This window comes from Trypanosoma melophagium, assembly GCF_022059095.1.
Source record: "Trypanosoma melophagium isolate St. Kilda chromosome Unknown ctg27segment0, whole genome shotgun sequence".
In the NCBI taxonomy this organism is placed as follows: Eukaryota; Euglenozoa; class Kinetoplastea; order Trypanosomatida; family Trypanosomatidae; genus Trypanosoma; species Trypanosoma melophagium.
The window spans coordinates 92,507-107,757 of record NW_027125158.1 but is presented as its reverse complement, the minus strand read 5'-3'; the positions used below and the strand labels follow the sequence as shown (position 1 = coordinate 107,757).

Sequence of the window (15,251 nt, the reverse complement as noted above, 5' to 3'; positions counted from 1 at the left end):
ACAAATAATGCAACACAACCCCATAAGAAGAGGGGAAAAACAACCAATGGCAAGAAAAGCCACCAAATCTGTGCAAACACTGCATACAATCTGAAGGTTGTGTCTATACACAAGTATAGGCAATGCAATATTCATACGTAAGTACCTATATATGTATGCGCGTATATACCTACGTATGGCTGTATGAGGTGCTATTCCTTTTTCAAAACACAACTGAAACTCATACTTTCTCATTCCAACCGAGAGGGATGAGATGTATGCATTACCCGGGAAAGAGTGGAAAGCCCTGCGAGTGCCTCACTGTAGAGTTGCACACAGCGAATCCCTGCTAACGAGTCCAAACCAATGGCGTAGTGAAGTGCCTCGGCATCACGCAACTTCTGCATAAATGACTTTGTAGCAGCATCAACAGAAATCAAATCTATGTTTCTTTCACCTTCTTCATCACTTACAGAAACATTACGGTTGTACATTATTATGAAATGCTTTTTTCCTTTGTTTCTTGGCGATAGAAGAGTCAAAGAAAAGAAGAATAGAACAACAATAAGATACACCACCCCTATCTGTTCCTCTTCCAGGCAAACAGTAAACAGACCCATTGACCTAAAATAACGGAAATAATAAAATCACAGAAACGAGGTTTTGTGTGTAGGTCACACTTTCAATTCTTACCTTTTTGAAAATTTGCGGTTTTCTATTCCTTTCTTTGTGTTACTGTTCCCCAAATCGGATTTTGACATGATACCCACGCTTGTCTTGATTCAGTTTTCTTTACGGCGTTATGCCCAGCGACTTGTACAGCTCCACCCCAGAAAGAGAATACCGTGCTACTGTCCCGTCTCTCCACGCAACAGGGACTTACATACACACAGAAAGGAAAAATGCGTACATACACCTACATACATATATGTATATGTGCCGCTTTCATTTCTACGGAACAATTTTAAAACGACAGGTAGTTGTCTCATCGTACTTTTCATTTTTGGTAATCACGGTACTGGGAAATGAGGGGATGTTGGGCGAGTTTGGAAAGTACTGTGTCTCTAGACAGATCCCACTGTACCGCTGGAAGCGTTCTCCCGATCCACCACTGGCATCCTTTGGCAAGTGATTCGCTGTGTACACCACAACAGAAGGGGATGTAGTTTCCACAATCATGGCGATATGAGTTTTGGGGCTGAATACAACTGCGGCTTCACGGAGCTTGGAGTCCCATGTTTCTAGTGCAACAGGATCATCATAGCCCGGTGGGTCACGTCCTTCTTTCTCTGTTGCCTGCACACCCTCCAATATTGGTCGAGACTGCCTGAAGTCATGCGGTGTGCCCTCCACCTCTCTCATCAATCCAGTTGGAATGAGTGCGTTTGTCTCCGCCACATAGCGGGAATGCAGTTGCAGATGGTGATTCAGTACGTTGTCTGGTAAATGGCGTGGTGCCGATGAAGAAGAGGGCACACCATTAAGATTCCAGTATGCGTGATTGCACATATTGACGGTTGTGCTATTCACAGGCGAGGCATCGGAAAGCACAGCCTGCAGATTCCACTTCAGTGTTGCTGGTCTATTCTTCACAATGCTGTACGTTGCCGTAACGAACACCTCACCCGGGAATCCCTGATCAAGATGCGGGGAACTGAGATGAAAGGAAATCCCAATCTCCTCCTCTCCGTCCAGTAAGAGATACTTCCACTGGCGCTTGGCGAAATTGTCGGGACCACCATGCAAGGTGTTTTTGCCCTCATTCTGCAATAGTTTGTACGATTTTCCATCCAGAAGAATTTCACCATTCTCAATACGACCGGCAAAGCGCCCACACGTGCGTCCCATGTATGATGTCTCCTCTTCAAACTCCTCCGGTGTGTCGTACCCGAGTGTGAGTTCGACCCATCCATCCTTGTCGGCAACAGCCGCTGCCGGAGAGGTGAGGGGCACGCGGTACTGGACGGAGTGGAGTGTGGCGCCTTTTGTGAGTAGCGCCACGCGGAGATCGGGCGAGATGAGTGTTACTTTAGAGCCGTCGCCAAAGGGCTCCACGTGGCTTCGGTACTCCTTCGCACTGTGTGCCTCCATGTGGTATGGTTAGAGATAGGTCAATAGATGTAGAGATTTATGTATGAACCAGCAAATATATGCTTGTGGTTGTAGTCGATTCGTACTCCCTGTGATCATTGGTGAATCGTATAGGTAAAGGAAACAAAGAAAATAGAAGGAAAGAGATAGACAGATGGAGAAGGTGGCAGATATATATGCATACACACACACTGTGACCAATCCATGTGGGATAACCACCCACAGCGTACAGATTAGATGAGACTTATTCCAGAATCTGAGAGTCGGTGTGCGAACAGTGGGAAAAAACACATTCACACGACAATAGGAACATGGCCATCCAAAACAAATAGAGGAGATCGTAAAAAAAAAAAAAAAAACATGGACCAGAAAAAAGAGGCCAACAAGGCCTCATAATAGAAAAAAAGACAAATAATGCAACACAACCCCATAAGAAGAGGGGAAAAACAACCAATGGCAAGAAAAGCCACCAAATCTGTGCAAACACTGCATACAATCTGAAGGTTGTGTCTATACACAAGTATAGGCAATGCAATATTCATACGTAAGTACCTATATATGTATGCGCGTATATACCTACGTATGGCTGTATGAGGTGCTATTCCTTTTTCAAAACACAACTGAAACTCATACTTTCTCATTCCAACCGAGAGGGATGAGATGTATGCATTACCCGGGAAAGAGTGGAAAGCCCTGCGAGTGCCTCACTGTAGAGTTGCACACAGCGAATCCCTGCTAACGAGTCCAAACCAATGGCGTAGTGAAGTGCCTCGGCATCACGCAACTTCTGCATAAATGACTTTGTAGCAGCATCAACAGAAATCAAATCTATGTTTCTTTCACCTTCTTCATCACTTACAGAAACATTACGGTTGTACATTATTATGAAATGCTTTTTTCCTTTGTTTCTTGGCGATAGAAGAGTCAAAGAAAAGAAGAATAGAACAACAATAAGATACACCACCCCTATCTGTTCCTCTTCCAGGCAAACAGTAAACAGACCCATTGACCTAAAATAACGGAAATAATAAAATCACAGAAACGAGGTTTTGTGTGTAGGTCACACTTTCAATTCTTACCTTTTGAAAATTTGCGGTTTTCTATTCCTTTCTTTGTGTTACTGTTCCCCAAATCGGATTTTGACATGATACCCACGCTTGTCTTGATTCAGTTTTCTTTACGGCGTTATGCCCAGCGACTTGTACAGCTCCACCCCAGAAAGAGAATACCGTGCTACTGTCCCGTCTCTCCACGCAACAGGGACTTACATACACACAGAAAGGAAAAATGCGTACATACACCTACATACATATATGTATATGTGCCGCTTTCATTTCTACGGAACAATTTTAAAACGACAGGTAGTTGTCTCATCGTACTTTTCATTTTTGGTAATCACGGTACTGGGAAATGAGGGGATGTTGGGCGAGTTTGGAAAGTACTGTGTCTCTAGACAGATCCCACTGTACCGCTGGAAGCGTTCTCCCGATCCACCACTGGCATCCTTTGGCAAGTGATTCGCTGTGTACACCACAACAGAAGGGGATGTAGTTTCCACAATCATGGCGATATGAGTTTTGGGGCTGAATACAACTGCGGCTTCACGGAGCTTGGAGTCCCATGTTTCTAGTGCAACAGGATCATCATAGCCCGGTGGGTCACGTCCTTCTTTCTCTGTTGCCTGCACACCCTCCAATATTGGTCGAGACTGCCTGAAGTCATGCGGTGTGCCCTCCACCTCTCTCATCAATCCAGTTGGAATGAGTGCGTTTGTCTCCGCCACATAGCGGGAATGCAGTTGCAGATGGTGATTCAGTACGTTGTCTGGTAAATGGCGTGGTGCCGATGAAGAAGAGGGTACACCATTAAGATTCCAGTATGCGTGATTGCACATATTGACGGTTGTGCTATTCACAGGTGAGGCATCGGAAAGCACAGCCTGCAGATTCCACTTCAGTGTTGCTGGTCTATTCTTCACAATGCTGTACGTTGCCGTAACGAACACCTCACCCGGGAATCCCTGATCAAGATGCGGGGAACTGAGATGAAAGGAAATCCCAATCTCCTCCTCTCCGTCCAGTAAGAGATACTTCCACTGGCGCTTGGCGAAATTGTCGGGACCACCATGCAAGGTGTTTTTGCCCTCATTCTGCAATAGTTTGTACGATTTTCCATCCAGAAGAATTTCACCATTCTCAATACGACCGGCAAAGCGCCCACACGTGCGTCCCATGTATGATGTCTCCTCTTCAAACTCCTCCGGTGTGTCGTACCCGAGTGTGAGTTCGACCCATCCATCCTTGTCGGCAACAGCCGCTGCCGGAGAGGTGAGGGGCACGCGGTACTGGACGGAGTGGAGTGTGGCGCCTTTTGTGAGTAGCGCCACGCGGAGATCGGGCGAGATGAGTGTTACTTTAGAGCCGTCGCCAAAGGGCTCCACGTGGCTTCGGTACTCCTTCGCACTGTGTGCCTCCATGTGGTATGGTTAGAGATAGGTCAATAGATGTAGAGATTTATGTATGAACCAGCAAATATATGCTTGTGGTTGTAGTCGATTCGTACTCCCTGTGATCATTGGTGAATCGTATAGGTAAAGGAAACAGAAAATAGAAGGAAAGAGATAGACAGATGGAGAAGGTGGCAGATATATATGCATACACACACACTGTGACCAATCCATGTGGGATAACCACCCACAGCGTACAGATTAGATGAGACTTATTCCAGAATCTGAGAGTCGGTGTGCGAACAGTGGGAAAAACACATTCACACGACAATAGGAACATGGCCATCCAAAACAAATAGAGGAGATCGTAAAAAAAAAAAAAAAGAACATGGACCAGAAAAAGAGGCCAACAAGGCCTCATAATAGAAAAAAAAGACAAATAATGCAACACAACCCCATAAGAAGAGGGGAAAAACAACCAATGGCAAGAAAAGCCACCAAATCTGTGCAAACACTGCATACAATCTGAAGGTTGTGTCTATACACAAGTATAGGCAATGCAATATTCATACGTAAGTACCTATATATGTATGCGCGTATATACCTACGTATGGCTGTATGAGGTGCTATTCCTTTTTCAAAACACAACTGAAACTCATACTTTCTCATTCCAACCGAGAGGGATGAGATGTATGCATTACCCGGGAAAGAGTGGAAAGCCCTGCGAGTGCCTCACTGTAGAGTTGCACACAGCGAATCCCTGCTAACGAGTCCAAACCAATGGCGTAGTGAAGTGCCTCGGCATCACGCAACTTCTGCATAAATGACTTTGTAGCAGCATCAACAGTAACCGGTTTTGTGTTTTCCTTTAATTGTTGGGCAGAGAAGAGTTACACAAAGGAAGAAAAGAAGAAAATAAAGAGGTAAAGAAATTCCGTTAATAATTGAATAATGGAAAAATATATACATCTAGTGAAGAGGAAAATGAAAAAATAAAGAGAAAGAAAACACACAAGCAAATAAACGCAAGGGGACTACATGATGACAACTGTGCCATTACAAAAAAAAAAAAAAACACCTCAGCTAAACTTTACATAACTTTCCAGAGAGAAAAAAAAAACGGAAACAGATTTAGGTAAATAGTATTGTAATGCTCTTTCTCATTATATTCATATACATTTCTTTGTTCCGATTCTCCATGACACCGTATAGACACATCTATGGCTCATTCGCCTATTCTCTACCTTTACCTTTTTTCCTCCAATAGGGATCTCACATATATTCATTTCGAATAAAACTAAGAAAGAGAAAAATAGCAAAAAACAAGAAACAAAACAAAATAGAAGAAAGAATGAAGGAAACAAATAATTAAATGATGCCTGAATCTTTCTTCCGTGATGTTTTCTTCTTTTCCTCTGAAGACTTCAAATGTTTTCGACTAGGCACTCGTCCACGTAGTTTTGGCCGCTCAGATACCCGAAACGATGCGGCTTGTGAGATGGCCGGAAGCAACACTGAATTTGTGCGAGAAATTTTATGCCTTGAAAGTGAAATAGCCCTTGCTTTACTGATATCTGCCCTTGATCCTTTTTGTTGTATAAAGTACGAACACACTCCACGGTACTCCCGCTGTGCTTCATGCATCTTAGTTCGACACCACTGCTGCCACTGGGATGATCGTGTTTCACTGCACTCCTCCATCACATTCATCGCCTTCACGGTTAGTGCGACCACCATTGCACGCCACCATGTATCAAAACAGAGTGGAACACGTTCCATTTCACGTTCAATGAGATCTGCAGTTTTTCGTAATATTTGATATGAATTCGTAGGCGCCGCTCGGCGAAGGAGCGGATGAATTGTTAATTCTGGCTCTAACATAACACCAGTGGTGGCGTGGGCTCGTTGTCGTAGTAGTCGTCGTGTTGTGGTTTCCCACATGGCAACCTGTGTATGCCGTTGTTCCTTCTGTTCTTCCATTTTATCATTAACAGTAGAAGCCCTACCAACAGGTGGTTTTATAGGTACCGCGGCTATTAATGAAATAAGTTCATTAGAATCCACAAGTGGTATATGTTTTCTCGCCGCAACTAAAGAAGATACAAGTTCAAGCAGAGATTCATCTTGTAAGGGTTTCATAAGTACACTATAGAAGGCACTACTGTTTTGAGATATATTTTCCAATATTCTTGATGCCGTACGAGGATGCAGCATTACACCTGTTAGACACGTTAAATACGGTGAAGACTTAAAATACCCAACTAATGCACCTGAGAGGCATGCATTTCGTACTAGTCGGTGTTCTCCAGACATGATTGAATAACACCTACTAATGCAAGCTGCTGCTATTGAAGGTTCCACCTCATATTCAGAAACCACCACTTTTGCTGATATATCTCCAGAAGCACGAGCACAAAATATATTTAATATTCTACTAGGTGTAACATCTGTATCATCTTCATAAGTTTCTTCTACATCAACATCTCCTCCAGTTATACCAAGCCACTCATTTAAGGTACTAAGAGCTCCGGAAAGATCACACCATGTTCGGTTTGTTTCTATAACGGCAATATTTGTATCTCCTCCTTTACTCCGCATTGTTTCACTTAGACTTGGAGAATCACCAAAAACAAATCTCTCCTGCATTTCTGATTCAGCATCTCCTCCAGGATCACGAAAAATTTGCATAAGAGTTCCAGTGGCTACATCATATATACCATTAATAAGAGGTGGTAATTTTACCGTATTACAACGGGGTGGTGGTACCGCACTATCACCATGTCCACGTGATTTTTTATCAATTGAATAAGGTACTGTATTCATTTGATTAGATCCATCAATGGGTGCGGATGTGGTATGTACGTAAAGATCAACATTTTCTGGAGGAACAAAGGCGGAGTTTACGAGAATTTTTAAATAACGTGCTAAAGCATCTACATTCCAGCGAAGATGGTTACTGCTACTTGCGGGAAGATATCCAAAGCTAACAGCATTATTTAAAGCAGGAATAATCCAACAATCGAATAAGATAAATTTGGCTAATCGATTACTTTCAATACTTCGAATAAGTCTATCTGTTGAATCATGATGACGAAGTCCAAAACCAGTAGTTCCACCTCCAGCTGTTACTCGTTTTTGTCGCAACGCATTTATTGTTTTTCTCACACGAATAGCAGGTTTATCAGTAACACCATCAATAACAACATGTTGTCTTAATAAATGAAGATGAATCGTTGTACAAAAACTTGTTAACATAACGGAAATACCTTGTGGGAGACGAGTCATAGACCTTTTACCATGTAAAGCACTAAAAAATTCCTCCATAACATATTGTATATCTTGACAAATTAAATCTTCTAAACGTTCCATTCGTTGAAAATAGGCAGATTCCTTACCACTTAAGTGTTGCCAACGAGTTATTTCACGTCCAAAAACTGGTAAAGTATCACTACTACGTTCAAAACTTCCACTCATTCGAGAAGTAGACTCCCTCGGAGAGAGATGTGGTTGGAGTTCCATTTCTAATCCATTCACATATAAAAGAACACTTTCACGTCGAAGAATATTAAACATTCTTCCTAGTAGTTCCTTAAGCCAAGGGGCACCATGAAGACGAATATAACTTGTAATAAAGGTAAGTGGTGTGGTAAGGAGTGTAGCCCCCAAGGGAAGATCAGCGGTAACACTAGATTCACTTGGTATAAAATTACGATGTCCACCAAATCGTTTTTTTCGTTGTTTTTTAGGCGCAGGCACAGGAATCGTACGCTGTCGCTGTTCCTGCAGCCGCATATCTAAAAGTTGCTGTCGTTGTACTTCATATCGTGTGATGGCCTCCACAAGTGAGAGTGTGGCATCATATTCCTGTGTACGTCCAACAATGTACGTTTGTGTTCTCGACGGACTTGCACTTATTTCCGATGGTGGTGCTGCAGTAAATCTCTTTTTAGTTTCCTGAGCAATATTTGGACTGGTGCACATACTTGATAACACTATACTCTTCTTTGAACGTGAGGAGGGACGCGAGGAGGGTTTCTGTTCAACGGGTATGAAACTATTGGCGGTTGGTCCATCTACAAACCACTGTGCGAGAGTAAATAACTCATCAAAGGTAGTATCATTTAGTTGTCTTAATGTATTCCAGTCTACTTGATCGCCATCTTCAGCGGGTAACAGGGGTGTGCCAAAATTACCCACATCCTGCTCTTCAGACTTTAAAACATCAGAACCACCAGCAGCACTGCTTTTTTCACTACCACTATTGGTATTATTATTATTATTATTATTATTATTATTATTATTATTATTATTATTATTATTCGTATTCGTATTGGTGTTACTGGTATTGCGTTCATCCACAGATTCCTTCTTTTTTGTTGGAATGGGAGAAGAGATGGCGTTCGTCCCACCAAGATCATATCCACACTGACGCTGCAATGCAGTACGGCTTAAGAAACAGGATGCTGTGTCAGGATCAAGCACCAAATCAATGAGAAAATCCTGTACAGAAACAGCCATTGCAAGTGTTGTAAGGGAAGTACTCTGTTCATAGGCAATCAATAAATCTTCTGTTAATTCTTGAATAGCCAATAGTGGACATTGTACAGTCTCTGTTATATCATCTCTTACACCACGAGTGTGTCTCTGTCGAAAATCTGTTATCATCTGTTCTTGACGATTACTCATCGCACACTCAAAGGAATGTGTGTGGGCGGAACTTCTTATGAGATCTAACAGAACATATAACGCAGAAATATGGGCATAATTAAAACTACAATCATGAATAAGAAAGAAGCTAAAAGGAGCTAATCGCCATGCCTTTCGATTTTCATACGTCTCCCGCCATGTACCATATTGACTAAATAGTGGAAGTCCAACTAAATCTGGTGGACCACCACGTCTTCCTCGTTGTCGTGCCATAACGTTAACGCCTGCCAGACGTTGTAGTGCATCCGGTGGTGTAATAACAGCGAAGAACGGTGCGAATTGTTGTAATGTCTCCATAAGTTGTTCATCTTCACTCGTTCCTGTTCCCAAAACCACACCTGTTGTTGGTGCTGTTGCTGTTGTTGTTGTCGATGTTCTTCTTCTTCTTCTTCTTGTTGGTGATGTGTTTGGTGATGGGGTAGTTGTATTCCCATTATTCACTAATGTTGTTGTTCCTTCCATGGTATCTGCTCGGAATGGTTTTGATTTGTTTTCTGCTAACATCTTCCGCGGCATTCCTGTTTTCTGTGTTTCTGTTATATGTGTGACGACTTCTAACAGACGCCGTTGGACACCTGCGGCAATGCGTCCACGCTCCCTCGCCTCTCTTTCAAACCACAACATAATACGATTATCCATCAACAATTGCCATGTTTCACGTTGCAATCGCTGCAATTCATCTGTCGTCTCTCCAGCAAGCGCAGCATTCGCAGTCTTGTTGCTGTCTGTTATACTCCTGTCAAATCCAGCCGTTGTGTCTCTATTATTATTATTATTATTATTGCCTCCTCCACACTGCACGGCGGTACGGGGATGTGCTGATCGACCATTGAGATGCAATGACGGGGATGGAGCGGATAACGTTACCGGAGACAGAACACCACTATTGCGACGACTTAAAAAGGAAAACATATTCTCTGAGAAGAGTTGTTGATCGGTGAGGGCCTCAAGGTATTCAAAACCAGAAGAACGTCGTCGTACATCAAGAGAAACACGTTGAGAAGGGGCACGGACGCCGTTGATATTAGCTCGACGCAGCATAGAACTTCTACGTGCGGTCATGTCAAATGCATTTTCATCCTCCACTCCATCATGTGTTCCTACAGTATTCGTAAAAGCCCCTGCTTGAGCCGTATCCGTACGAGCACTTCTATTCGCAGCTGCCATGCCGCCGCCTTCGGTGCCTCTGTGTGTACAGGCATGCCGTTGATCAATGTTTGGGATGCGAGTGCCTGTGGTCTCTGGGTTACGAGGCATTGGTGGGGCGTATGTGCAGATGCCGTGTTCTTTCAGGTATAAGTTACGCCATTGGTATTCATTAGACTTGGGTACAGAGAAACGGTTTTCCGGCATACTCTTTTTTTCGTTTGTTTATATCTTTCTCTTGCAATATTTGGGTATATAAATAAATTAAATAAATAAATAAATAAATAAATAAATATATATATATATATATATATATATATATATGCAAAAAGATACAACCTTGGAGAAGTAATAATAAGAGCAAGTAGAAAAGAAAGAAAGCAAAAAGAAAGCGAAATAAGTTCCTGATCCCAGTTCACATTTTTCTTTTGTTTCAGTTTACTTGACAGGCAAATGAGTAAGTAAGTAAGTAATCAAAAAAAAAAAAAAAAAGGAGGAAATGGAAGCACATGAGAAATAATGTGTATTTGATCATATCAACGCATACAGAAGAGGAACATATTGTACGTACGTATATATATATATATACGTGTGTGTATTTATATATTACTCAATGACGTGTCTATTTGTGTATTTTTCTGTCTGTGTGTAGATGTGTTAGTAAAGATAAATATAAAGATGGGGTGGAGGCAAAAAGAAGTAACAACAACAGGAGTGCCAGCGACACAAAATGCCCCCCAAAAAAGCAAAAAAAAAGAAAAAAAAACATAATCACCCCCACGTATTCACAAGCCACGCTTAGCTTTCTACCTCCGTTTCTCGTTTATGCATTGCACTTTCCTCTACACTCTTTGTATTTATTTGGTTCTTTTTTTTTCCCCTTGTTTTCCTCACATACTCCAAGATCTCAGCTACACCAGACCCACTCATAATACTTTGCAAAATCATAACATCACTTTTAATTCCTCTCCCTTTTTTTTACAGTAAAACTCATACCTATATTTAAACCATAACTCTAATTCACACTCACGTTCGCTATTAAATAAATGGGTGAATACAAACACACGCAAAGGAACATAGAATCTTTTTTTTTCGTTGCACCTACAGTTTTTTTTTTTATCTTTATCCATGACCATTCTTCCTTCATTTCTTTCCCACATACACATACACATACCCAATACATACATGAACACATATAAATACATACATACAGAGAGTCAAAGAAAGAAAAAAAAAAATAGCCTATCGCACAATAGTGGTAAACTTTGCAAGCAGTATCCACGCAAGCCCGAACAAAAAAATAATGATCAGTGTAAGTTCTGCCACATCTACATTAAAATGTATAGACTTTAACCCAATATTGGATAAATACTGCACACACATAATTGGAATACTCTTATCTGCCGGCCTCCCTCTTTCATCTGTTGGTGCGAAGGTGCAGGCCTGTCCATCCAGTTCATTCACCAACAACGCCTCAAAGGCAAGAAAGAATGGTGAAATTGCCTGAAATGGATGTAAGGCACTTGGCACAGTCTCTGCCTGCACAAGAAAACCCCCAAAAACAAAGTTCCACAAAATCACAACACTGCTGAGAAGTGCCGCCGCGCCAAATGAACCCGTAATAATTCCAATACAGAGCACTAATAAGGTAGTACAGACAGAGAAGAGTACTACGATAACTATGAACCAGAAGAAGTGTACACCATCGTCAATTCGGAGTCCCATAGGGAAATAAATAAGAGATGCGAGAACCATTGCTGGAAGAATACGAAGTGGAATAATATCAACCAATATTTTTGAAAGGAGATAAGGTAACGTGCGATAAAAACCATTTTCTCTTTCAACAACGAACAATTTACGCTCTGCAATGAGTTGTTCCAGAGAACTAAGGGATACAAATGAGACAACAAGCAAGAGAAAGGTAATGGATCCGGCACGGTTAAGAGCTCCAGGTAGATCAAGATTCTGTTCACGATAAAGGAACATCATTAGAACTCCAACAAAGGCAGTAACGGCGGCGTGACATACAATTAGATGAAACGACGAAACAAGACAACTCGCTGCCCGTGATGTTAAAAGTATAAATTGTTGATATACATTTGCGTAGTAAACACGAAAAGCAGCCGCAGTACGGAGAATATCATCTCCATCCACCAACACCTCATTTTCTGTAGAATTATTATTATTATTATTATTATTATTATTATTATTATTATTATTATTATAGTTTTCCCGTGACTGTTGCACAGTTTCTCCACTTTCGTGTATCACTGGAACATGTGTAACATCTTCCGCCTGCAACTCCATTCGAGCATTATCATCAAGAATTTCCTCTAGCTTCATAAGATACTCTGCATGATTTGGATGATCAATACTGCGAGGAACTGACCTAATATTACCCATAATACGTACGACACGACTTTCGAGTTCCTCTGCAGCATTACTAGCAGAACCACAGTAAACGCTTACACCACGTGAGAGTAATAATAATTTATCAAAGAGGTTGAATATCTCTTGTGAAGGTTGATGAATACTAAATATAACAATTGGTTTAAAGGCAAAGTAGTGTGGAGCGTACGTTCGCATAGGTGACTCTTTTGCAAGTTCAACTACAGCTTCAATGACACGTTTTGCACTTAAAGCATCTAACCCACTGGTTGGTTCATCAAGAAAAAGTATACGTGGGTTGGCAAGCAATTCCACCGCAATAGAGACGCGTCGTTTTTCACCTCCACTTACTCCACGTAGGCCACTACCATCACCAATTAATGTATTTTCACAACGCTGGAGTTTTAATGCTTCAATCATACGACGAACAATACCTTTTATAGTGGAATTAGAAAAAGCTTGTGGAAGTTTCAAACGTGCTGCATATTCAATAGTTTGATATACTGTTAAGGCAGGTAATAATGTGTCTTCTTGTGAAACATATCCAATAATGTTTCGATACCGTTTAATTGATGTAGCAGAGGTAGGGGAAAGTGGTGTACCATTAAGGCTCATAGACCCTAGTACTCTTCCTTGCTTGCTGCGGGCTGAAAGAAGATCCAAAAGCGTTGTTTTTCCAGCTCCAGAAGGGCCAAGAATAGCCAACACTTCACCTGAGTGTACTGTGAAGTTCACTTGCTGTAGAATGAATCGTGTCCTTGATTCTTCATCAATAGCGAAACGTGAACCAGTTAACGCATACTCTAAGTCTGTTAATTTGAGTTCAAAAGATGACTTTGCAAGTTTACGAATAAATTCAATTTGATCAGCTTCATTTGCCATAGTAGTGATAACTCGTCTTGCATCACTTGTGTTATGTGATTGACGTGAATGACTTTCCAGAGAAATCCCAACAACTTCTTCACCACGTTGTATCACATTTTCTTCTTCTTTGCTATTCATTCTCATGGTTTTTTGTGGCTCTTCTTGATTTTTATTGTTCTCATTATTATTGGTGTCATTATTATTATTTTTCTCTAGATTGTTATTATTATATTCTTTTTCCTTCTCTCCTTCTTTTTCTTCGTCCATCTGTCGTAGACTTCCAGATGCTGGTATAGAGACTGAGAGTCCAAACATACGAATGAATTCAATAGCCTTTTTCTTAGATCTTGAGGAAAGCCAATAAGCATGTGCTGCAATTAATACAATCAGCAGCGTTACTGTGATGGTAAGAAGTACCAGAAGATTGCGCTGGTCTTGCGTGGTATCTGGTTCTTCCACTGTTGGTGTTCCTGGATATTTTTTCGTATCTACACACTCACTGGCAGTACAGTTAAGATCAAAGACAAGAGCGAGGTCAGCTAGTGTTAATTTGCATCGTTTTGTCTGCAAATTACACAAGAACTGTATACTATTCTTGATAATTGGTAGAATTGATTCGTTAAGCAGTGTTTTTGAGCAAAAAGGGACATACTTTGCTGGTGGGTCTTTAGCACACATACATTGCGTGTGTTTACATTCGTACAAAACCATCATTTCTGAATGCCTTGGTCGCATGCTTACGAGTAGAATAACAATAAATACTAATGTAGAAATTACTAGAGTAATTCCCAAGCCAATCATAATTTTTGCTGTGCGGTGACGACCAAGTTTAGATGAGATACATCGTAGCATAGCTAGTAATGCACAAAGGGTGACAAGTACTGCCTGTCCTGTTACCATAAATCCTTTAAACAGTTTACTTGACTTTGAATTGTTATTCCCTTTTTCATTTTTAGCTTTTTCTGATATTTGCATAGAACACTCTGTTGCGGTGCATCGAAAAAAGGAATCTACATATTCTTGATTAGGCTCTATACGGAGCAAATCCATAGAACATGTACCTTTCTGACCATTAATAAAAGAACCATCATTTCCCGTAGAACAGTTTAACAAGACCTCAGCTTCAATATTACGACCTCCACCCATTAGATTCAGAAAAACTGGGGAATCAAGAGCGCACCCAAACTGTTTATTTGTTCCACGGATAACAAGGCTGTGATTACACTCAGCAGTATCACCCCTGTGCCTAGAACAAACGGCATCGCGTTGACACATCTCACATTTCAAACCGGAAAAACCGTCTGCCGCAGCACACTGACAAACATCACCTTTCCCAGTCTCCGGCACCCCACCATGCATACATGACTCCTCCTGCTGCCCTTCCTGTGGGTAAATGTGATGAACAGCCATCACTGCTCTGGGTGACATGTGAAGACCTCGTGGCCACAGCAAATCCAGAAACGGGTCAACGGCACCATCCTTAGCAGGAACCAGACCCTCACCACACCCTGTCTGAGGAAGTGTCACAGCTCCAGCGAACCACAAAACCGTAACAAGGAACCAATATTTAGCCCGAATGTCCATAATAAAGAAATATAATGAAAACCTAATACAACTATCCACAGAAACA

The 15,251-nt window shown here is 41.5% G+C and overlaps 6 protein-coding genes across 6 annotated transcripts; all 6 read right to left on the bottom strand.

Moving 5' to 3' along the window:
- Positions 1-230: 230 nt before the first annotated feature.
- Positions 231-473, bottom strand: LSM04_004377 (uncharacterized protein; the record flags this gene model as incomplete). Its single annotated transcript, XM_067333392.1, has 1 exon — positions 231-473. The coding sequence occupies one exon, from the start codon at positions 471-473 to the stop codon at positions 231-233; it is 243 nt and encodes an 80-aa protein (XP_067190468.1).
- Positions 474-930: 457 nt separating this feature from the next.
- On the bottom strand, positions 931-2,070 carry LSM04_006539 (Aldose 1-/Glucose-6-phosphate 1-epimerase; the record flags this gene model as incomplete). Its single annotated transcript, XM_067333391.1, has 1 exon — positions 931-2,070. The coding sequence occupies one exon, from the start codon at positions 2,068-2,070 to the stop codon at positions 931-933; it is 1,140 nt and encodes a 379-aa protein (XP_067190521.1).
- A 637-nt stretch (positions 2,071-2,707) lies between these two features.
- On the bottom strand, positions 2,708-2,950 carry LSM04_007334 (uncharacterized protein; the record flags this gene model as incomplete). Its single annotated transcript, XM_067333390.1, has 1 exon — positions 2,708-2,950. The coding sequence occupies one exon, from the start codon at positions 2,948-2,950 to the stop codon at positions 2,708-2,710; it is 243 nt and encodes an 80-aa protein (XP_067190549.1).
- Positions 2,951-3,406: 456 nt separating this feature from the next.
- LSM04_008088 (Aldose 1-/Glucose-6-phosphate 1-epimerase) lies at positions 3,407-4,546 on the bottom strand (the record flags this gene model as incomplete). The annotated part of the gene is made up of 1 exon (XM_067333389.1): positions 3,407-4,546. One exon carries the CDS (start codon positions 4,544-4,546, stop codon positions 3,407-3,409), a length of 1,140 nt encoding a protein of 379 aa, XP_067190562.1.
- A 1,338-nt stretch (positions 4,547-5,884) lies between these two features.
- Positions 5,885-10,576, bottom strand: LSM04_007301 (uncharacterized protein; the record flags this gene model as incomplete). Its single annotated transcript, XM_067333388.1, has 1 exon — positions 5,885-10,576. One exon carries the CDS (start codon positions 10,574-10,576, stop codon positions 5,885-5,887), a length of 4,692 nt encoding a protein of 1,563 aa, XP_067190548.1.
- Positions 10,577-11,611: 1,035 nt separating this feature from the next.
- On the bottom strand, positions 11,612-15,205 carry LSM04_008921 (ABC-2 type transporter; the record flags this gene model as incomplete). The annotated part of the gene is made up of 1 exon (XM_067333386.1): positions 11,612-15,205. One exon carries the CDS (start codon positions 15,203-15,205, stop codon positions 11,612-11,614), a length of 3,594 nt encoding a protein of 1,197 aa, XP_067190579.1.
- Positions 15,206-15,251: the final 46 nt, after the last annotated feature.